We start from the raw sequence: 22,218 nt of genomic DNA, 5'->3' as shown, positions 1-22,218 counted from the left end.
GCGGGGGGAGGGGAGGAAGCTACCACCCTATCCCGGGGCGCCCCGGGCTCGGCGCCAGGGAAGGGGCGGGCCCAGCCGCGGAGTTACCTGGCTGGCCCGGGCAGGGCGGAGGCCGCGGATGCAGACCGCGCCCCTTTCCTTCCACCCCTCCGGGAGCCCTGGCGGCCGGTGGCGCGGGGCGGCCGCGGTCGAGCCAGGGATCCCCGGGCCTGGGGCTCCGGCGGCGGCCGGGGCGGGCTGCCCTTTGGGCTGCGCGCTGAGGGCGCGCCGAGCCGCACGTGGACCTGCTCCCCGTCTGCTCAGGTGAGTGGGGACTGCCCGTGCCTGGGCTCAGGAATCTCGGCCATCGGTTCCTGGAGGCCTCTCTCCAGCCTCTCACCTAAGGCGCTCGCGAGGCCCCTCCGCCCCCAGCCCCCAGCCCCTGCTCCTGAGTCACTTGGGGTCCCTCAGTCAATGCGGGGGCTCCCAGCCGCTCACGGTCTGCTCGGCCTGTAGCTTCCAGTGACCTGTGGAGGACTCTGCCCCTCCCACAGGGACTCCTGAGAAAGGAGCTGGTGGAACCGCGGCTTATTCCAGCGAGCCTCACAGGTGGGAAGAGATTCCAGGATGTGGGGAGCTGTGTGGCTCCTGGGATGTTGCACTATGGCAAACACCAGATTTCAGGGGGGGGGTGGTGCAAGGGGTTAAGTCTCAGCACTATGAAGCTATGGGCAGCCACTGCTGCAGCAAGAGTTCCATCCCCTGCCAGCTGACCCACACGGCGCAGCAGACCTCTCCTGTCTCCCCGCTGCTCCCCTCAGCAGTGGATTTCAGAAGATCCGCCTGTTCTGCTCCCCACTGTCTCTGGTGATTCCTCTCACCCCCTCCCCCACCTCTGGCCTACACCCCCCAGCTCTTGTATAAATAAATAAATAAAATATTTAAAAACAAAACAAAACACAGGTTGCATCCTCTGAAACAACAGGCCTCCTGCCTCTCCTCCCTCAGATCCAGGAGTCCTGAATACTGACCTCCTGTTCCCTGAGACCCTGCGTCCAAACCCTTGGCTTCCTCATTCCCCGGGAGCGAGCATCCTGGCCCCCAGGCTCCTGCTCCTGCCCTTCGTCTTAAGGGTCCTCCCTAGGCTCTGGAGAATCTGCTAATTTACCTTTCCTCCTCTGCAGCCATGTGGGCCCCCAGTCACCGGCGCCTGTGTCTGGCCTTCCTGCTAGTCTGTGTTCTCTCAGTTTTCTTCTTCCTCCACGTCCACGAAGCTCTCCTTTACAGTAGCCTGAACCTGTTCACCCTGTGTGCGTGTAGTGCGACAACCCGGGTGGCCATCTTCTGCCTGTCAGGCACACCGAAGGCAGCCAACACCTCTCTCTCCTGTCCCGAACACCCTGCGTCCCTCTCAGGCACCTGGACTATCCACCCAGACGGTCGGTTCGGTAATCAGATGGGACAGTACGCCACCCTGCTGGCCCTGGCCCAGCTCAACGGTCGCCGGGCCTTCATCCTGCCTGCCATGCACGCCACCCTGGCCCCCATGTTCCGCATCTCCCTGCCAGTGCTGGCGCCCGAGGTGGACAAGTCCACGCCCTGGCAGGAGCTGGAGCTCCACGACTGGATGTCGGAGGACTACGCCCACTTGACGCATCCCGTGCTGAAGCTCACTGGCTTCCCCTGCTCCTGGACCTTCTTCCACCACCTCCGGGAGCAGATCCGCAGCGAGTTCACCCTGCACAACCACGTGCGGGAGGAGGCCCAGGGTTTCCTGAGGCAGCTGCGCCTGGGCCGCACAGGAGACCGGCCACGCACCTTCGTGGGAGTCCACGTGCGCCGGGGAGACTATCTGCAAGTCATGCCCCAGCGCTGGAAGGGTGTGGTGGGTGACCGTGCCTACCTCCAGCAGGCCATGGACTGGTTCCGGGCACGGCACGAAGCCCCCATCTTTGTGGTCACCAGCAATGGCATGCAGTGGTGCCAAGAAAACATCGATACCTCCCGGGGGGATGTGGTCTTTGCTGGCAATGGCCATGAAGGATCCCCGGGGAAGGACTTTGCCCTGCTCACACAGTGTAACCACACCATCATGACCATTGGCACCTTTGGCTTCTGGGCTGCCTACCTGGCAGGTGGAGACACTGTGTACCTGGCCAACTTCACTCTGCCCACCTCCGAGTTCCTGAAGATCTTTAAGCCGGAGGCTGCCTTCCTCCCTGAGTGGGTGGGCATTAATGCAGACTTGTCTCCACTCCGCTTTAACCTTTCCTAGAGGAGATATTTCTTCTACCCTGGTTCCCACGGAACTCATAGATGTTGTAGAGCAAGGTGCCTTCTACCGATGCCCCGTCTGTATTTCTGGAGTGATTCTAGAAGGGGGATTTGCTCCACAGAGACTGGTTCAAATGCCTGTGAAGACCTCTGCAGGGTCCTTGTAGACCAGATGGGGTCTAGCTTACCAGATAGCTTCAGAAAAGAAATGTATGAAGGCACAGCCAAAATAAGCTCGGTGTTTCTCCATCGCCAGAAAGAGAGAGACATGAAAGGTAGACTCTGTAGCAAAGGAGCTGGGTGTGAGCAAGACTGTACAACTGTTTAACCCATGGGGGGAAAATCATAAAGACTTTTTGCAGGGAGAAGGATGGCTGCAGAAAGGCTGCCATCTCTGAAGCAAGACTTTCTAGAAATCCTGGGACACTTTGGCTTTTAACATCAAAAACTCAAGACGGTTGCATGTGTCAAAAATCACCAGAGACAGTTGGATGCTGCATATGTTGGCTCTGAGTTTGGGTTCTCTTTTCTCATGAAGGAAATTTCCTCCTGGACATTTAGACTGCTAGGAGGGTGGGGGGGTGGGTAGTAGGGGGAGTCATTTTCTAGAAGCTAGTTCCACAAATGTGTCCTCTGGGCTTGCAGAAAGTCACAGGTGCTCCTTGCCAACCATTGTCTGACTCTGAATTCATAGAAACCCTTCATGTGGCTTCTGACAAGTCAGGAATGAGAGGACCCAAAGGTATACAGACCCCAGAACTAGCCTCAAACCCAGGCAGGAGCACAGGGTCTGACCAAGAATTGGATTCTTGAGTCATTTCGGGAGTCCTTTGACATTTCTTAAGAGTGAAGGAAGATATGAAATAAAATATTAAAAAAAAAAAAAGTGAAGGAAGAGAGGTTTTTTTTTTTTTTTTTTTTCCATAGAAGAACTGGGGTGTAGGCCAGAGGTGCGGGGAAGGGAGGGATGAGAGGATTCACCGGAGACAGAATGGTGAACAGAACAGGTGGATCCACTGAAGCACACCAAGGGGAACAGTGGGTGAGATAGGAGAGGTCCGCCACAGCATACCTGGACCAGCTCCCCGGCTGGGGATTGAACCCAGGCTGCATAGGTGACAGTGCTGAGACTCAACTCCTAGGCCACCAGGGAGGCCCAGGAAGACACTTTTGTTACATCAACTGTCCTCGTCTTCCCTATATGCCCATCTAAAGAATATGAACCCCTTCATCTAGTCTTTGCAGGGCGTTTTGGGGAACCACTCCCCACTGGGCTCCCACAGATCAGGGGAGGAGGTATGCATTAAAACGGCCACAGACCAACCCTGTCTCTGCAGGTTTTTTGAGTCTTGTGTGCTTGTGTGAGTAAGAGGAAAGGTGTTCAATGTCCAGGGACTTGTTACTCATGTCTGCAGGTACTGGCCCAGCTCGGACCTGGCATCCTCTTGTGTGTGAGTAATTTTTCTAGTCACCTGTTTCAGTGTGCAGAAAGATAAAAAGAGAGAACATTTACGACTCAAAGCTCTGGAACCCAGTTCCTTTCGCTGGGACCCACCGTATCAGGCCCCTTTCCAATGGGATCTTGGCACCCAGCTCCATAAGCTGGGGAAAGAAGATGCAATAGGGAGTGAGCAAAGAGTATAATTCTTGAACTACATTTCCCGCAAAGTTATAGGGTTGCTGCTCTAATCTGGTGGGAACACCCCAAGGAGAGACCACGGGGTCTTCTGGGAGTCCTAGGGCTAGAAAGGACTACTCCCCACACCTTTGTGGCTGCACGCCAGGGTTTCCAAAGGGCCGTGGGCGTCTAGCCGGAAGCCTGGGTCCTCGCGCTCCGGCTGGGGAGGAAACCGAGGGTCCGAAGCCCGTCCCTCGGCTCTGGAAACCCGGAGCAGACAGGGTACTTCCCTGGGGTAGATGCTAGTAAAGTGCCAGCCTGAAAAGGCGACCCCACTCTGTGACATCAAGGAGCGATAGGCGGGTCCTCCCTTTGTTTTGGTCCAATCAGATTGAGAGTCGGGATTCTGGGCGGGGCCAAGGAAACCCAGGGGTTTTATCTCTCGGGAATTCGGGCTCCCCTCGGCATAGACGGTGGCGATCGTGGGAGGTTCTGGTACCCAGGCGAACTATGACCTGACCCCAGTGCAAAAGCTCTTTATACCGCGCAGCCAACCTCACCCTCGCCCCCAACAAAATCTTTAATTTTGGTCGGGGGAGAAAGCAGAAGTTAGCCCACGTCCTCTCCAAAAGCCGTCGGGACCTGGATTCGGCTCGCGAGCGAACCCTGGTGTTGGAAGGAACAACAGTCAGGATCAAGGTGGCTCAGCGGCTGTTGCAGGTGCACCAGGACTCCTGGGTTTGCTGGGGAGTAGGGGCCTGTGGTCACGGAGAAGAGCTTCTCTCCGTTTGGCATTCACCTCTCGATTTGGAGTCTGACGACCCTCCTTGGGGGGTCTGCACGGAGGCCACGCTCTGGCCGTCATGGGGCTGAGGCTTCCCCTTCTGGTGGCGGCGCTGGCCAGCTGCGTGCTTCCGGCCCCGGGCTGTGTCATTTGTGATCAAAGGGTGCAGCAGGCGATACTGTCCCTGGAGAGGGAGTACCTGCCTCGTCACCTGCCTCCAGTTAAACACAAACCATTTATGGACGACGTAAAGGAAATGCTGAGGGATTACAAGGACTGGCCAATCAACAAAAATGTCTCTATGAGGGCCATTGGTGAGTGAGAGCAGTTGCAAACTCGGACTCCCAGGTCCTGTCAAAGGAAGAATCTGGGACTAGGATGACTGGGTGCAGGGAGGAAAGCTGGAGGCCGAGGCTCCGGAGTTCTGGAATAGAGAGCTGGGATGCAAATTCCAGATTTCCCCAAGGCTAGCAAATTCTGTGTTATCTCTCCCCTTATTTGCAATTTTGTGTAATAAAACAGCAACTCCCAGAAGGGAACTGCTGGGTAATTCCTTAACAAGGCCTGTCCTTGCTAGTGACTCCATGGGAATTGTGGTTTCTAAGATTAGGTGCCTAGAAGACAGTAATGGTGGAATCTGGAGTTCTATCTCCCTCCACAGATGATGCCACACAGGAAAGGGCAGTTTTGATTTTCCTGAAGGATCTGAAAACCATCACAGACAGTGGCGCAAGTGGTAAATTCGTGGAAAGCGCGGGGGCGGGGTGGTGGTGATGGTGGTGTCCCAGAGCCTCCCAGGAAAGTGATTGCTGGTGATGCCTGGATGGTCTGGTGATGGTGAAGGCAGACTGCCTAGCTACAAAGTTCAGCTCTACCTCTTCCGACCTGGAGAGAGGGATTTCACGACTCCCTCATCTCGAAAATGACGATCATAGTGAACTGTCTTCATCCCACTTGTTGCTTCTACCCAGTGGCCAGCGCCCTGTGGTCATTCAATGGCACTGTCCTTTTGTGAGAAGGCTCTGCAGACAGGGCCAAACTCACTGTACCTGGGGTAGGGGTGGGGGGGCGCCTGCAATATCCTGCCTCTTCCCAGGCGAGCTCTTAACAAATGAAGTCACCTGGATGTTGGAGCTGGGAAAGGAAAACTTTGCCCGCCTTGCTATTCAGTTCCAAAATGAAGGTGAGGGAAGATGGGAGTCTGGGGCCTCGGTCCCCTTTTTCTACCACCCACGAGTCCCCGTCCCCAGCCCTTTGCCTTTCTGAGTTTGGTCCTTCATGTGTCACAACCCCTTCCTCCCTCAGACCCAGGGGTCCAGGCATCCAGGGCCTTCTTCCCTGAGACTTGTACGAGGACCCAGCTCTAGCCTTTCCCTTCAGCTCCTCTCTCATCCCCTTTAACTCAGAAATCTGATTCTCGTTTCTTTCTTTTTTCCGAGGCAGATTTTTGTCCCAACGAGTGTGGTGAGTTCGCATTTTGGTTCTCTGTCCCTCATCCTGACCCCGCTGAGTACCCAGCACGTGTCTTCCTCCTTTCGCGTCTCCGAGTCTCTTCATTCTAGTATTTCTTCTGCACTTCGCACTTCTTGGGGAGCAGGTCGTAGTCTCTTTGCACGCTTCACCGAGCTGGGTTCCATCCTGCTTTGCACCCCGCTTCGCCTAGAGCTGCCCCTGGGACTGACTTCCTCAGGATTCAGCCCCTGGCCGCTCCAACCAGCACTTGGCCCTGCCCTCCTTTTAGCCCCGCCTTTTAGTGGATGAGGCACAGCCTTGGCCCTGCCCCTTCAGGTCTCATGTTGCAGTCTCTGCTCTTGTGTGACACCTGCACGAAGAAACTTCAACTTTGCAAAAAGAAGGACTTTTGCGGGGGTGAGAGAGGGGTCTTGGCGCCAGAGGAATGGAGTCAGGGGAGGGCTGGAGGGATGCCAGAGGGACGGAGTCTAGAGAAGGGGGAGACTGGAGACCGCAGCAAGAAAAAGTGGGGTCGAGACCAAGTGGAACTGTTCCCCCAAAGCTAGACCTCGAGCTCCAGAGGTCACAGAGGCCTGGAGAATTCACAAGCTGGGGGAGGATCAAGAATGGTTGTCCCCCCTCCCCCTTCCCAGAGCGCAACGTCACTATCCATGAGATGGAAGACTTGATCCTGGACTGTGAGCTGAACTGGCATAAACTTTCTAAAGGCTTGACGAATTACAGATTTTTCAGGGTGGGGCCCTCCGACTCCTGTAACCCCAGAACTGCAAGTCCGGCAGGTCCCTGCCAGCCCCTGGCCCCTGTATCCACCTGCCTGCACCGCAGACCCCCCCATGACCCCATCACCTAGGTTGGCTTTTACTGGCCCCCCCCCAAATCCTGTGCCCTGACCCTTGCTCTCTGGACTCCCACCTCTCCCTACTGAGGCCCGTGATTTTCCCCTCCCTGTACACCACCCCCCCCTGAATTCCCCAGGCATCTGTGACCCCTTGAGCTTGGGTCTAGGTTACGCACGTCTACACTGAGAACTTCTTGTCCGAGGGGAAAAACCCCATTCTGACCAAGCCCATGGCGACAAAGAGTGATGCAGGTTATTACGTCTGCGATCTGGGCCTCAAGGGATATGGCCAGGCCACGTTCATGGGTTTTCGCGTCACAGGTCAGTGCTGGGGAGTTGAGAGAAGTTTGGGATCTAGGGTTCTGGGCGTTGGAGGCTGGGGTTCGCTCGGGGTCGTGGCCTCTTGGGGTGCAATTTACGGGTTCGAGGTGGTTTCAGGTCGGGGGTGTGGCTTCCCGCTCTGGGCGTGGCCTCAGGCCAGGTAACAGACTGCCTTTTCTGGGTGTCCCATCTTCACGCAATTGGAGGCATGACGAGGACCTGGAGGTCCTGGGTCCTGGGTCCTGGGGTGGGCGGCAGAGGACTTGCCTTGGACAGAGAGGCACCTTCGCCCCTCCTGGGACTGCTCCCTTTCCTCTTCATCAGTGTTGCCTAGAAGAGTCACCCCGGAGGTTCCGGTAGACATCGACTTGCCAAATGATGGGTTCCCGGATGGTGCGGGTAACCCCCAGCAGCCCAACACCACCACCGCCACCACCACCACCACCACCGCCCAGATCCCACCGACACCATCTTCGAAGAATATGCTGAAAGGCCGCTTGGTAGGGCTGCTGATCTGCGCCACTGTCGTGCTGATCGCCGGCATTGCGACCGCGTGAGCTGTCCTCTGAAGAAGGCAGGGCTAGCAGAGAGGGGCGGGCTTTCCCCTAACCACGTAAGGTGGAAGGGGTCTGGGAGCTCTGGAACACTGAGAGCTGGACTTCCATTCCGAACCAGACTTAGGAAACAAGGTGGGGCTTACTTCCAAGGGCGAAGCTTGGAGAATTGTTGAAGGTCAAATATAGGGGAGCTGGGAAGTTGTGTCTCTCCCTCGGCTGACACCTAATCTGGCTCCCCTATTTGTACCCCCAGGATACTTTACTTTCACTCTGGGAAGTTCATCGATTTCATAAAGACTTGCCAGTTTGGTGGTGGCAGTGAAGAGGATGATGAACCTGAGGTTTCAAAGAAAGAGTCAGAAGATTTAGGGGAAAAATAAAAATGTATCTAGTTAAGTAACTGACTCATTTTTCTAGACTGATTCTCACTTTTGTGTCCCCAAGAGGAGAGCTCTGGGGATGGTCTCCTTTCTGAAGGAGGAGGTGACAGGAACCAGGTCTCCCTCCCCAGGTCCTGGAAGGGACCAACTGGCTGTGACGTAATTCCAGAATCAAGGAGTAAGCAGGGCCAGCCCTACCCAGATCTCCTCCCCCAGGCCCAGTCCCCTCACAGGACGCCCCCTCCCCGCTCTTCCTGCCGGGTTTCCTCTTGCCTTTTCCTGTCCCCCACCCAGTGCTGGCAGCTGGGGCAGAGGCAAAGGCTGAACAGGAGCAGTGGGGTCGGGAAACCAGCCCAGGCCAACGGCGCCAGCCCCCTGGGTGCTGCTGGGACCTGAAGCAGGGTAAGAGCAGGGGGCCCCAAAGCCCACTCCTCCCTCAGACCGGGGAGTCCAGCTCCCCATCCTCTCCTCCACCCCGGCCTGGGAGTCTGGGCCCCTGCCCCTTCCTCCCTCTTACTCAGAAGCCAGGGTCACCTAGTAAGGCTGCTGATCTGGGGGGGCTCTATGGTGCTCAGGCCCCGATCCACCCACCCCCACCACTCCAGACTTCAGGAGTGGGGGGCTTCACCTATCTTCCCTTAGGGCCATGCTATCTGGTGAACGGAAAGAGGGCGGAAGCCCCCGCTTCGGGAAGCTCCATCTCCCGGTGGGTCTGTGGATCAATTCTCCCAGGAAGCAACTGGCCAAGCTGGGGCGGCGCTGGCCCAGCGCTGCCTCTGTCAAGTGAGTGCCCTCCTGCCCCGGCCCCACCTGTCCCTGCTGAGGACCCAGTTGATGAACTGGACAAGGCTAGGAACCCCCAGATGGTTGCCTCTGGCTCCCGCGGGAATGGGGCAAGGGAGCTGGTGAACGGGAGGAGACAGTGAACCACAGCAACACAGGACTGGAGGGGGGAGAGCTGGGCCTGGACATGGGCTTAGGCCGGACGGTGTCCGAGATGGAGACACCGAGGGACCAGGGGCTGAATCCACCTTCCTTCCTGTCCTCCCCGCTCACCTCCTGGAATTTCCTTCAGGGGGACCCGCCTTTACTTATTTTTTTCCCCTCTCTTTCTCTCTCTGCCTCTGCCCCTCCCCCCATCTCTGTCATTCCGTGTCTCGGAACCTTCTGGGGGGACCTGCCTCCCTCCTCTGGCTCTCCGCACCCCCTCTTTCTCTGGGCCTCTGTCCCCCTCTTTCTTCTCCCACCTCCCCCTCTCGCCCGGCGCGCGGCTCCCGGCGTGTCTGCCGCGCCTGCCCGCCGCGCCCTCCCAGGTCCTCGTCCTCCGACACGGGGAGCCGCAGCAGCGAGCCGCTGCCCCCGCCGCCGCCGCACGTGGAGCTGCGGCGAGTGGGCGCGGTCAAGGCGGCCGGGGGCGCCTCGGGGAGCCGCGCCAAGCGCATCTCCCAGCTCTTCCGGGGCTCCGGGACCGGCGCCGCGGGGTCCGGCGGCCCGGGCACCCCCGGGGCCGCGCAGCGCTGGGCCAGCGAGAAGAAGCTGCCGGAGCTGGCGGCGGGCGTGGCGCCCGAGCCCGCGCTGGCCACGCGCGCCGCGGCGCCCCCGGGGGTGCTCAAGATCTTCGGCGCGGGGCTGGCGTCGGGCGCCAACTACAAGAGCGTGCTGGCCACGGCGCGCTCCACGGCGCGCGAGCTGGTGGCCGAGGCGCTGGAGCGCTACGGGCTGGCGGGCGGCCCCGGCGGCGGCGCGGGCGACGGCGGCTGCGCGGACGCCTTCGCGCTGTGCGACGCGCTGGGCCGGCCCGCGGCGGGCGGCCTGGGCGGCGGCGAGTGGCGCGCGGAGCACCTGCGCGTGCTGGGCGACGCCGAGCGCCCGCTGCTGGTGCAGGAGCTGTGGCGCGCGCGGCCCGGCTGGGCGCGGCGCTTCGAGCTGCGCGGCCGCGAGGAGGCGCGCCGCCTGGAGCAGGAGGCCTTCGGCGCGGCGGACGGCGACGGTGAGCGGGGCGGGGCCGGGGCGGGGCCGGGGCGGGGCCGGCGGCTCGGGGGCGGGGCCGGGGCGGGCCCAGGCCTGCTGATTTGACAAACCCCAAATGGGCGGGAGGCAGGGCCCGAGGGACCCGCCGGGTGGGGCCTGTGAGGCCGGGGCCTCGCCTGAGGAATGGAGAAGCCCGGAGCCAGGGGTGTTGGATGGTGACAGGGGGTCGCCGGGCAGACGGACTCTCGGGGCAGTAAGGAGAAGCGGCTCGTGAGTGGCAGAGCCTAGTGTGAATGGCGCTTAGAAGTGAGAGACCTCGGGAACAAAGCTAGACCAGAACCGAAGAATGAACAGGTGGTTCTGCTCCCTGCTCTGGCTCGGGTGAATTCTCTCACCCTCCCGCACTTCTGACTGTACCCAGTGCTTGCATAAATAAATAAATAAATCTTAAAAAAAAAAAAAAAAAAGAACAGCTGGCCTTAGGCTGGGTTGGCCATGAAATGTTTGTGGGAGCTTGAGGGTAGCGCATGGGAAAGGAAGAGGTATCTGTAGAAGCTGCAGGAGGCCTGGTTTTGAGATCTGGCCTGGAACAGAAGGTGGTTTCCCTGATGAAAGGGCAAGTGCAGAGCAAGCCTGGTAGGGGGCGCCTCCAGCTGCTTTCCTGATTCTGAGTCATCCTTAGGGAGATAGAGTGATGTAACAGTTAAACTCGTGGGTTTTGAACTCAGGCTTGGATTCTGATCCATTCTGAGCCAGTTAAACGCAGCAAAATCCTAGGGGAAGCTAAGTGCAGCTCAGCCTCCCCAAGCAGGAGGAGCCCATTGTGTGTGACTGGGTGTCCCCTTCTCTCTGCTGGCATAGGCACTCCCATGGATATAAAAGATTATAGCACAAGGCGTGGCAGAAAGTAGGTGCTTAATGAAGAATGGCCATTGTAGCCATCATTGCCCTTCCTCCCCCAAGTGCATTCAGTGGGCACCGACCCAGGGCCACACATTATTTAGGATCCTTGGGGAATACAGTGGGGACATTAACAGGTGAGGCTCCTTTTCTCCTAGATTTTACAGTCTAGCAAGAAACATCATTCATCCATCTCATTTCCACAAGGCACCTACTATGTGCCAGGGCTGTTCTGGGTCCAGAGTGCCCAATGGTGTCATTCAACTTGGAATGTCAGGGAAGGGTATTCAGAAGGACGTGGTTTCTGCTTCTCTAAGAACAGGTCTTCTCTGCTCTCTGTGAAGTGTCCAGTGCCTAAAATATTACCTGGCACGTGGGAGGTGCTCAAAAAAAAAAAAAATACTGGTTGAAAGAATATATTTCTGAGTCGAAGTTGGCAAGATGGGTAGGAGTCAGGCAGGAAGTGTGTTCCACGCGTGGGATCAGCATATGCCAGAGCCCGTGTTTGGGGAGCACTCATCTCTCTGTAGCCAAGTCTTTGACTCTGTAATTCTAAGTCTGTCTCCGGTCTTTTCCAGTCGCAAACTCATGGAACTCCTTCCCTCTCTGCAGGCACGGGCGCCCCCTCTTGGCGGCCACAAAAGAACCGCTCCCGGGCTGCGTCTGGCGGGGCTGCGCTAGCCAGTCCTGGCCCAGGGTCCGGATCCGGGCCCCCAAGTGGGTCTGGGGGCAAGGAACGCTCAGAAAACTTGTCCTTACGGCGCAGCGTCTCAGAGCTCAGCTTGCAGGGTCGGAGGCGGCGGCAGCAGGAGCGCAGGCAGCAGGCACTGAGCATGGCCCCAGGGGCAGCTGACAACCAAATCGGACCTGTAGACCCAGGAGACTTCGATCAGTTGACCCAGTGCCTTATCCAGGCTCCTAACAATCGCCCCTACTTCCTGCTGCTCCAGGGCTATCAAGACGCCCAGGTAAGTGCAGCCTCTTCTACAAGAGACCCCTACGCCAAGTCCTATGCCTCCCTGTGGGCTGAAGCGTGCCAAAAAAGATAACTTCCAGAAGTCTCTGTGTCACGGTAGTCTCAAGTACGCTGGAAGACCAGCCTTGCCGGCCTCAGCAAGGCTCCAGAGTAGGAGATACCATTGTCAGAGATGAGGGGGAGCGGAGGACAGATGGCAGAAAAAGATATTAGTGGAGGGTCAAGTAAGGAACGGTGTATTTCATTCAAAGTTGGGAGGAAGAAAGCGCAGTGTTCCTCAAGGAGAATGGAAGAGTCTGTTGTGGTGAGCTCTTTGGCAGGGTCCATTTCTTGACAGGGAGTAATGGAAAAGTCTACCTTCTGGGGGATGATTGGATTGAAACCTAGGACCTTGTTCTGGGTAATCCTGTTTTCATGAGGTATGGGGACAGGGTACATTCGCTGTGAAAAGGGGTCTGCAATGTTGGAGAGTGAAAAGGTCTATTTGGAGAAGGTAGTCAAATTGGAAGGATCTATTCTGGAAGTGTAGCTGTGTGGGAAGACGGGGAAACATTGGAAACACCCATTCTTCAGGTGGGGTTCACAAGAAATTCCTTTCTTTTTTTTTTTTAAGATTTATTTAATTATGCATACAAGAGCTGGGGAACAGGCCATGTGTGGGATGAGAGAATTCACCAGAGACAGAGCGGGGAACAGATCAGGCAGACGGACTGAAATACACTGCTGAGGGGAGCATCGGGTGAGACAAGAATGGTCCGCCTCGCCACATGGGTTTCTCCCCGGCCAGCCGGGGATCAAACTCATGCTGCAGAGGCTGTGGATTGCCCCATAGTGTGGTGCTTAACCCCTTGCACCACCAGGGAGGCCCAGAAATTCCTTTCTTAGAAACAGGCTTCATGGGCCTCCCTGATGGCACAGAGGTTAAAGTCTCAGTGCTATCAAGCTATCTCCAGCCAGTGCAGTTTGAGTTCGATCCCCAACCAGGGAGCTAACCCAGACCTCTCCTGCCTCCCCGCTGCTCCCCTCAGCAGTATATTTCAGTCAGTCTGCCTGTTCTGCTCCCCACTTTGACTCTGTTGAATCTTCTCACCCCCTGCACCTCTGGCCTACACCCCTATTCTTGTATGCATAAATAAATATTAAAAAGAAACAGGTTCCATTAGACATGTCCATTCCTTGGAACAGAAGTACAAGGTGAATCTATTGTAGAAAGGAATTTGCTCTCATCTGTTCATGGATGGCGGTTACCCGACTGTTCATTATAGGTACTGTGAATGTATTCCTTCCTGGGTTAAGGAGCAGGAGAGCTCATTTTAGAAAGAGGCTTCATGTATTTTGGATCATTCCATTCTTCCAAATAGGGGAAATGGGGCCTCCCCGGTGGCGCAGCGGTTGAGCGCTGGGTTGCGAAGCTGCCCGCGGCCTCTGCGGTGCCGGTTTGATCCCCGGCTGCTCCCCGGCCACCGGAGGAGGGTCCCACATGGCGCGCAGACCCCTCCTGCCGCCCGCTGCTCCCCTCAGCAGTGTACTTCGGTCCTTCTGCCTCTTCTGCTCCCTGCTCTGGCTCTGGTGAATTCTCTCACCCTCCCGTGCTTCTGACTGTACCCAGTGCATGTGTAAACAAAACAAACAAACAAATAAATAAATAAAAACATGCCTCTGTTTAAAAAAAAAAAAAAAGAAAAAAAATAGGGGAAATGGGGGATCTACCTTTTGAAGATTGTCAGACTAGAAAGGTCCCTTTTTCCAGAGGCAGGTGAGAATCTCTTCCACTGCAGGAAAGGATCTCTTTGGACATGTCCATTTCTAGACACAGGGAGAATTCAGTGTAAGAAGGGAATTTATGTACATTTGGACAACTATTTCCTCACACAGAAATGGAGAACAGAAGAGTCTGCTTTAGAAATGGGGTCAGAAGGAGGTCCTCCATTTTATAGAAGAGATGGGAGAGTCCACTTTAGGAGGGGATTTTCTGGGATGTGTCTCTTCATTTGGCCTATGAAACAGGACACTCCAATATAAGAAAAGGTCTCCTTGAGAACATCTATTTACATGGGGTTACTGGAACTCACCATACTGACATCTCCTTGGAGGTGTTCTCTTGGGGGACAGGAATAAAGGGGGTCATTAAAGGAAGGGAGAGTGTCTTTAGAATCCTCCATCATGGGAACAGAAGTAATAGCTCAGTCCACTGTAGGACTGTCTCCGTGTCAGTAAGTCCAGCATGGGGTGGAAATAGTGGAAGTAATCTTTGTTCAAAGGGGATTTTCTTCAAAGGGACTGATTCCTTGCTTTGGGACTATTAAGAGAAATTATTTTGGAAAGGGCAAATGCCTTTGGAGGCCTCCATGGGGGTGGGGGTGAGGAAGGGACTAGTGGGGACAGGGGAAGGAGAATGGGAGAGTCCCTTAAAGAAGGGTTTGCTTGGAGGTCCATTCTTTGAGGGTGTGGTCCGTTCCTTGGAGCAGTCCATTTGGTAACAGAAGTGAGGTGTCCTTGGGAATACCAATTCTTTGAGCTGGACTATGGAAACTCACTGTAGGAAGAGATTACTTTGAAAGGGTTCATTCAGAGGCGAGAGCTCCTGAGAAGCATCTGTCCTTTGAGGGAGGGACGCCCTGTCAAGGAAGAGGTTTTCTTGTAAGTACCCAGTCTTCAGAGTGGTGCCATGGGACAGTGCACCATAGGGAGGGTCACTGCAGAGGCCACCCACAGAGGGGCACATGTAGTTGGAGAAGCCTTTGGGATCACAGGAGTTTTTGTTGGACGTGTTCCTTCAAGGGAGGTGTGGATGGGAGAGTCGATTGTGGAATGAGCTGTCTTTGGAAGCGTCTGGCGCATTTTGTGCATCTTCACTTTTCTGTCCAGGACTTTGTGGTGTATGTGATGACGCGAGAGCAGCATGTGTTTGGCCGCGGAGGGAACGCCTCCGCCCGTGGTGGATCCCCGGCCCCATACGTGGACACCTTTCTCAATGCCCCGGACATCCTGCCACGTCACTGCACAGTGCGCGCGGGCCCTGAGCCCCCAGCCATGGTGCGTCCATCCCGGGGAGCCCCGGTCACGCACAACGGGTGTCTCCTGCTGCGGGAGGCCGAGCTGCACCCGGGCGACCTCCTGGGGCTGGGTGAGCACTTCCTGTTCATGTACAAGGACCCCCGCAATGGGGGCTCCGGGCCGGCTCGGCCACCATGGTTGCCCGCGCGCCCTGGGGCCACGCCCCCAGGTCCGGGCTGGGCCTTCTCCTGCCGCCTGTGTGGCCGTGGCCTGCAGGAGCGCGGCGAGGCGCTGGCTGCCTACCTGGACGGCCGTGAGCCTGTGCTGCGTTTCCGGCCGCGCGAAGAAGAGGCGTTGCTGGGTGAGATCGTGCGCGCCGCGGCTGCTGGCGCCGGGGACCTGCCACCGCTCGGGCCCGCCACGCTGCTAGCGCTGTGCGTGCAGCACTCAGCCCGGGAACTGGAACTGGGCCACCTGCCGCGCCTGCTGGGCCGCCTGGCCCGTCTCATCAAAGAAGCAGTCTGGGTGAGAACCCAAACCCCGCAGCCCCACCTGCGCTCCAGTCCTTCCCTTTGCCACCGTCGACCCCGGTTTGGTAGTTGCGGGCGAGGAAACTATGTCTCCCAGGACGCCTCTGGAGGGGCCTCAAGGCATGCTGGGAGTGGGCTTTGCAGCTGTGGGTTTATGTTTTAGAAAGCACTGGAGGAGCTGGGCGGGGGGGGATCCTTCTGCATAAGAAATTGGAAGAGACGATTGGACAGGCGAGGCAGGCAGCCCACTGGGCTTGAAGATCGAGTACAGTGGCTGAGCCCATTCCTGCAGGGCGGCGAGAACAAACCTTCCTGGAAATGCCAGGAAGAACCCATTCAGAGTGGAGGGACAGCGGTTGAGCGCTGGGTTGCAAAGCTGCCCGCAGCCTCTGCAGCGCCGGTTCAATCCCCAGCTGCTCCCTGGCCACCGGAGGAGGATCCCTCATGGCGCACAGAGTGGAGGGAAAAGGTTTCATGCTATGGAAGACCTAGTTGGAGAGGTTTAGGGATTTTCTTAGGGGCAAGAAGAAAATATTTGAGCAGAAGCGGACCTGACGCTCCTAATCTTAGGGGTGTAGGTGTTTAAAAGTAAGAAGAGACCAATCGGGAGCTTGAGGATTAGATTTCATTTGAAAAGCAGGGAGAGTGTTTTCTGTCAAAAAGTTGCTTCGAGAAAAATACAGGGAGTTAAACCATAGGCTTCGCTCCCCCACTCCCTTATGTTGATTTTCATCTTATTGTTCCACAGGAAAAGATTAAGGAGATTGGAGACCGTCAGCCAGAGAAGTAAGAGAAATCCGGGGGAGAAAGGTCTACAGGAAGGCGGGGGCTGGAATTTGTAGTCAGTCCTGCCTTCACTCCATGTGTGTCTTGGCCTAAGCTTCTGCTCTTCCTTTGGACTCAACTGTAAAATGGGGGTTGAACTGGGCCTCCAGTTAGAGCCAGATCTCAGATGTGGATACTAGGTGGGCTCTGGGCAGGAATTACAAGTCCCTTTTTCTTTCCCAGCCACCCTGAGGGGGTCCCTGAGGTGCCCTTGACCCCTGAGGCTGTGTCTGTGGAGCTTCGGCCTCTCATGCTGTGGATGGCCAATACCACAGAGCTGCTGAGTTTTGTGCAAGAGAAGGTGCTAGAGATGGAAAAGGAGGCTGACCAGGAGGGTGAGCTCTGACCCAGGTCCAAGACTGTCCAAGCTCCTTGCCATTCCCTCCACCTGGGGACCTGCCTGCCAGCGTTTGATTCTCTCTCTCACCCCCAGGCCTGTCCTCAGACCTACAGCTCTGCAATGACTTGGAATTATGTGATGAGGCCATGGCCCTCCTGGATGAGGTCATCATGTGTACCTTCCAGCAGTCTGTCTACTACCTCACCAAGGTCAGCCTTGCTCCTTGTTTCCTGTTTGATATAACATCACTTCCTATTTTAACTACATCACCTTGCTCTGAAGTCACGTCCAATTTGACCTCACAAGATTTCCTGCTTCTCTGATGTCATTTCCCATTTCACCCCAATATTTTGCTATCCTGACACCACTTCCTGTTTTAGCTTGTATCACTTCCTCCCTCCCTTTCTGGCATCTTTTCCTATCTCTGAAACTCTCCCCTCTTGTCCAGCTGATTTCACCACCACTATCAAGCTCCACTTTTGTTAAGTTCACTCTTCTGTTACTGATAAGTTTACACATACATATATGTGTATTTATAGAGCAAGCAGTGCTAGTGGCTGTTATTTAAATTAAAGGTCCTCTTTAATCAATGCTTCACTTCCTGTTTCCTGATCTCATTTCCAAGAGCTCTGAGTTCACTTCCTTTTCTAAGCCACAGATCTTTTTCTCCCTAGATTGCCTGTCACATAGGACCTGCTTTCTGCCCCCAACACCACCCTTGACTTCAATATTGCTTCTTGGAATTCTCAGGGTTTCTGGCTTGTGGTAGGCCCAATTCCCTGTCTGTAAAACCAAGTGGGATCTTTTGAGATGGACAATCTCTGTGTTCCTGGAGTAACACTTATCCGTGAAGCCCTCGCCGCCAAGGCTTCACTTCCTGTACATCCCGGCCAACTGTGGTTTTACTTCTTTTCCGGCTCTGACCTCATTTCCTGTCCTTGCTCTGATCTCACTTTCCCTGGCTAAGTGCCACACCACTCCCACTTCCTGACTCTCCATTCTTCTCTTCCCTTCTGGAATTCTGGATAAATAATTTTTGATGAAGGGTTTCTCGTTGTTCTGTATTCTGTCCTCCTTAAGCTACCTCTATGGAGAATTACAAGTCCTGTAAGGTACCAGAGAGGGTCTTGACATGCCTGAGAAATTTCTAGAAAGGCTTTAAGACTTGAAGTGTCCCTGCTGAGCCTGATGCATACTAGAAATCCATCTGGAAAGTGGACATTTGCAAATGGAGACCATTAGGGCTTTGAAAGTGAAATGGACAACAACTCCCAAAAGGCTTTGGTGTAGCTCCCCATTATCGTCATGTCCTATCACCCTGAAGCTTTCTGGAAGTCATAGTCTGATCACTTGTTTGCTCTGTCTTCTCAGACTCTGTATTCAACACTGCCTGCTCTCCTGGATAGTAACCCTTTCACAGCTGGGGCAGAGCTGCCAGGGCCGGGGGCAGAACTGGGGGCCATGCCTCCAGGATTGAGACCTACACTGGGCGTGTTCCAGGCAGCCCTCGAACTGACCAGTCAGTGTGAGCTGCATCCAGACCTCGTGTCTCAGACTTTCGGCTACTTGTTCTTCTTCTCCAATGCATCTCTTCTCAACTCTCTGATGGAACGAGGTGAGGGTTGGAGGGGGAAGGAAGGGAAAGGAGGCAGGTGCCACTGAGACCCACATCAAATCAAATAAGCTCCGGAGCCCAGGCTGAAGGATAGAAGGGGTCCGGAAGGCAGGATCCACATACCTATTACCCCTCATGTTATTCCCCCACAGGTCAAGGCCGACCTTTCTATCAATGGTCCCGAGCTGTCCAAATCCGAACCAACCTGGACCTTGTCTTGGACTGGCTGCAGGGGGCTGGGCTGGGTGACATTGCCACAGAGTTCTTCAGGAAACTCTCTATGGCTGTGAACCTGCTCTGTGTGCCCCGTACCTCCCTGCTCAAGGTGATTCCTGACCCCTGACCTCTGGCTCCCCAATGCACTCAGCCATCATTTGTATTCAGTTTGCCTGTCCAACCTCCCCTTGGACTCCATGTTATCCCCAGTCCCAGGCCCACACTATGCGTTGGAGGCTACAAGAAAGTCAGCAATGATAGTGTCTGGCTGCATCTGAATCTTGATGTGACTATGTTGATTTAGGATGTTTGGTATGAGATCCAGGAAAGTGATAGGTTCATGGTCACTGAACACAAACTATATGCCAGATGCAGTGAATGTTGACAAAGCCCCATGGGGTAGGTGACGGAGGATTTTTTTTGTTCAGACGAGGAAGCCAAGAATCAGTTAAGATAGGTCACAGCTTCATCTATTTATTTTCACTTATCAAATTTTTACAGTGCATTAATAAGTACCAGGCAGTGTTCTCAGTGCTAAACAATCTTGTCATATATTGGGTTGTCAGAAAAGTTATGATGTCTTTTCTCTATGTTTTTCAAGCAAAAATGAATTATGACTTTGCCAACAGCCCAATAGAACCCACATAACAACTCTAGGGGATAGCTCCTGTTCTCCCCCACTTAGCAGGTGAAGAACTTGAGGCACAGTGACCAGAAGATAGTAAGTACCAAGTTGGGGTTTTTGAATGTAGGTAATCTGGGTCCAGAGTCTGATTTTAAACCTCACCAATGGTTCTGAGGTCAGCCAGATTCAGCATAGAAAATTTCAAATATAAAAAGCAGTGACAACATCACACCAGCTTCAACAATATAAATGAATGGCCTGTTTGGTTCTCTGCCCCGCCTACTCTTCTGTTTTCATTTGTTCTGAAGCAAATATACATTTTTTTTTTTAGAGATTTATTTGTCTATGCATACAAGAGCTGGGGTACAGGCCAGAGATGTGGGGGGTGAGAGGATCCACCAGAGACAGAGTGGGGAGTAGAACAGGCAGATCTACTGAAATGCACTGCTGAGGCGAGACAGGAGAGGTCTGCCTCGCCATGTGGGTTTCTCCCTGGCCCACCGGGGGATCAAATTCGTGTTGCAGTGGCTGTGGACTGCTCCACAGCGCAGTGCTCAACCTCTTGCGCCACCAGGGAGGCCCACAAATATACATTTTTTAAAGCTTAGAGCAAGTCCTTCCTCACCATCACTTTGGTGACAACCAGGCCTCCCAATGTCCAAAAGGCATCGCAGACTCCACTGTCCAGCACTAAAGCCACTCCCTTTATGGAGAACCTTCCACTTAGGATTGCTCGGCTTCCCCATAGCGACCGTGGCCTTGCCCCCTTTTTCCCCACCAGGCTTCATGGAGCAGCTTACGAACTGATCACCCCACACTGACCCCTGCACAGCTCCACCATCTACTCAGCCACTACCAGCTGGGTCCTGGGCGCGGGCCACCACCTGCCTGGGATCCTCCCCCTGCAGAGCGAGATGCTGTGGACACAGGTGAGGAGACATGGGGACGCCGGCGTTGGGCTGTCAGCTTTCTCCTGTCCTCACAACCTAGGAATCCAGGCCCTCCGGTCCCTCGCTTCTCCTGAGGCGGACCCCTAACCCCGTCCTCCCCCAGGCCCTCCGTGCGCCAGTCCCCATCGACCCCAGGGTACAGGGGTCGATGCTGCCAACTCGCTTTTCCCGCCAGGGTGCAAGCGCCCAGTCTCCTCCAGTGGTAAACTCACCTCTCTCACCTAGGAGACCAGGTTCCTCCCGCTGCCTTCCATTTTCTCCCTAACACAAGCGAGAACCCAGCTACATACCTGTTGCCCAGGCAACCGTGGCCTTCACAGATCAGATTTCCACGACGCGCTCCCGCCAGGAGGTGTTTGGGGTTGACGTTTTTCTTCTCCTTGGGAAGGATGCAGCCTCGGCTTCTCCCCGACACTCCTCCCGCCTCGCGCTCATTTTCAGGATTTAATTCTGTCTCCTTCGGTCTCACAGGGGATATCTTCGAAAACTTCTCTTCTCACCCTCCCCTCATCCTGCCCCTGGGCAGCTCCCGCCTGCGCCTCACGGGTCCCGTGACCGACGACGCTCTGCACCGTGAACTGCGCAGGCTCCGACGCCTCCTCTGGGATCTTGAGCAGCAGGAACTGCCGGCCAATCACCGTCACGGACCTCCCGTGGCCACGCCTCCCTGAAAGCCAATTACAAACGAGCGCGCGAACCTTGAAAATTCTTCGGCTTCGGCTCACTGGAGCCCGCCAGAGCGCAGAGTTTTCCGGGAGTTGTAGTTCTCTCCCCGCGCGGAATGCTGGGAGTTTGAGTTTTCGGGTGGCGGAGGATGGGATGGTGGGTAGAGGGGCTTGGGATTTGAGCGACAGGAGCAATAAAGGTCTCTGTGGTATTGACAGCACCTCATTTTTTCAAGACTCCGGAGAGCTAGTGATACGATTTTCTAGGTAATAAATCAGCAGGGCCCCTGCCTAGAGCATTGGGCTCTTGCGGACTCCAAGGAGGTATTTATAGCCATGGCCTTGTCGTGTCCTCTTGCCTGTAACCCAACCCAGGAGCACTGGGCCACCTCGCGCCTCCAGGTCAGAGCTCTAAGCATGCTCTGCTGGTGATCGGGCCCTCAGTTCTGCCGGTGGGAACCAGCCAACTCTCCCTTTGACCCCAAAAGTCCATTCTCCAGCCCCCTCCTCCCTCAGACTCAGGAGTCTGGATTTCAGACCCTTCTGGACCTTTTTGCCTGTCCGGCACAATATAGCACCCCACCACCTTTCATCCTTGTTCCTAGCATCCCTCCTCCCGCACACTGGAAGTCCGGCATCAACCCCCTCCTCCCTTAAACCCAGGAGCGCGGGCTTCTGCCCCTTTTGCTTCAAAACCAGGGATCCAGGCTCCCAGTTCTCTCCTCCCCCAGACCCAGAAATCAGGGCTCCAGTAAGAACTTTTCACTTCCCCGAATCTGACTCCTGTTGCTGCGTCAGGGAAAAAGTAAGCGACAGGTGGCACCTGCGTGCGGGGCCGGGACGCGATCACCTGCCGCTGCTGCTCACCCCGCGCCCCTCTCCCCGCACCTGCTGCTGTCAGTCCGCGCGCGGATACGGCCGGTTCCCGCAGCCCGGGGCGGGCGCGGAGGAGGAGCGAGCCAGGGAACCCCAACGCCCGCCCCGCCCCCGTCCCGCCCAGATGCTGCTCCCGCCTCTTCTCAGGGTCCCAGGCGGGGCTCCCGGCCCGCCCGCCTTGCTCCACGGGCTCCCAGCACGCCCCAGAAAGGGGGGTCTGAGGCGGTCCCAGGCGGGTAGGGCGGAGCCAGCGACCTCCAGCCCAGACCTCTGGACTCGATCCGCCCAGAGCCCCGCTGCGCAGACCCACCAGGTGAGAGCCCCAGGGATAGAGGGGTAGGGGAGATCCGCCCTGCCCTAACTCTTCCATCACCTCTGGTCCCGTTTCCTTCCCCTTGAAACCTTCGTTGCTGACACCTCACCCACTCCCTTCTCCAATGCAGGAGGCAGAGACCCTCATATTCCAGGGATCTGTCAACTCCCCTTACTCCCCTAGATCAAGGATGTA

General features: G+C 55.9%; 3 protein-coding genes across 4 annotated transcripts; all 3 read left to right on the top strand.

The window, feature by feature from the left end:
- Nucleotides 1–1,128: 1,128 nt before the first annotated feature.
- On the top strand, nucleotides 1,129–2,254 carry FUT1 (fucosyltransferase 1 (H blood group); the record flags this gene model as incomplete). The annotated part of the gene is made up of 1 exon (XM_084256975.1): nucleotides 1,129–2,254. The coding sequence occupies exon 1, from the start codon at nucleotides 1,166–1,168 to the stop codon at nucleotides 2,252–2,254; it is 1,089 nt and encodes a 362-aa protein (XP_084113101.1). The 5' UTR covers nucleotides 1,129–1,165.
- A 2,480-nt stretch (nucleotides 2,255–4,734) lies between these two features.
- On the top strand, nucleotides 4,735–7,844 carry IZUMO1 (izumo sperm-oocyte fusion 1; the record flags this gene model as incomplete). The annotated part of the gene is made up of 5 exons (XM_084256974.1): nucleotides 4,735–4,969; nucleotides 5,752–5,838; nucleotides 6,761–6,861; nucleotides 7,134–7,287; nucleotides 7,612–7,844. The coding sequence occupies 5 exons, from the start codon at nucleotides 4,735–4,737 to the stop codon at nucleotides 7,842–7,844; spliced, it is 810 nt and encodes a 269-aa protein (XP_084113100.1).
- A 1,026-nt stretch (nucleotides 7,845–8,870) lies between these two features.
- On the top strand, nucleotides 8,871–20,840 carry RASIP1 (Ras interacting protein 1; the record flags this gene model as incomplete). 2 transcript variants are annotated; one of them, XM_084257827.1, is made up of 11 exons in its annotated part: nucleotides 8,871–9,007; nucleotides 9,538–10,214; nucleotides 11,708–12,063; nucleotides 14,940–15,593; nucleotides 16,347–16,384; nucleotides 16,607–16,758; nucleotides 16,869–16,972; nucleotides 18,135–18,378; nucleotides 18,531–18,703; nucleotides 20,001–20,148; nucleotides 20,641–20,840. In XM_084257827.1, the coding sequence occupies 11 exons, from the start codon at nucleotides 8,871–8,873 to the stop codon at nucleotides 20,838–20,840; spliced, it is 2,883 nt and encodes a 960-aa protein (XP_084113953.1). The 2 variants fall into 2 exon arrangements, with proteins under 2 accessions (XP_084113953.1, XP_084113952.1); XM_084257826.1 differs by having other exon boundaries at nucleotides 16,857–16,972.
- Between the last annotated feature and the right edge of the window lie 1,378 nt (nucleotides 20,841–22,218).

The sequence above is a fragment of the Talpa europaea genome, assembly GCF_964194135.1.
Source record: "Talpa europaea genome assembly, chromosome: 16".
NCBI lineage: Eukaryota > Metazoa > Chordata > Mammalia > Eulipotyphla > Talpidae > Talpa > Talpa europaea.
Note: the sequence above shows the minus strand (reverse complement) of the source record. Positions and strands in the feature narration are given on the sequence as shown.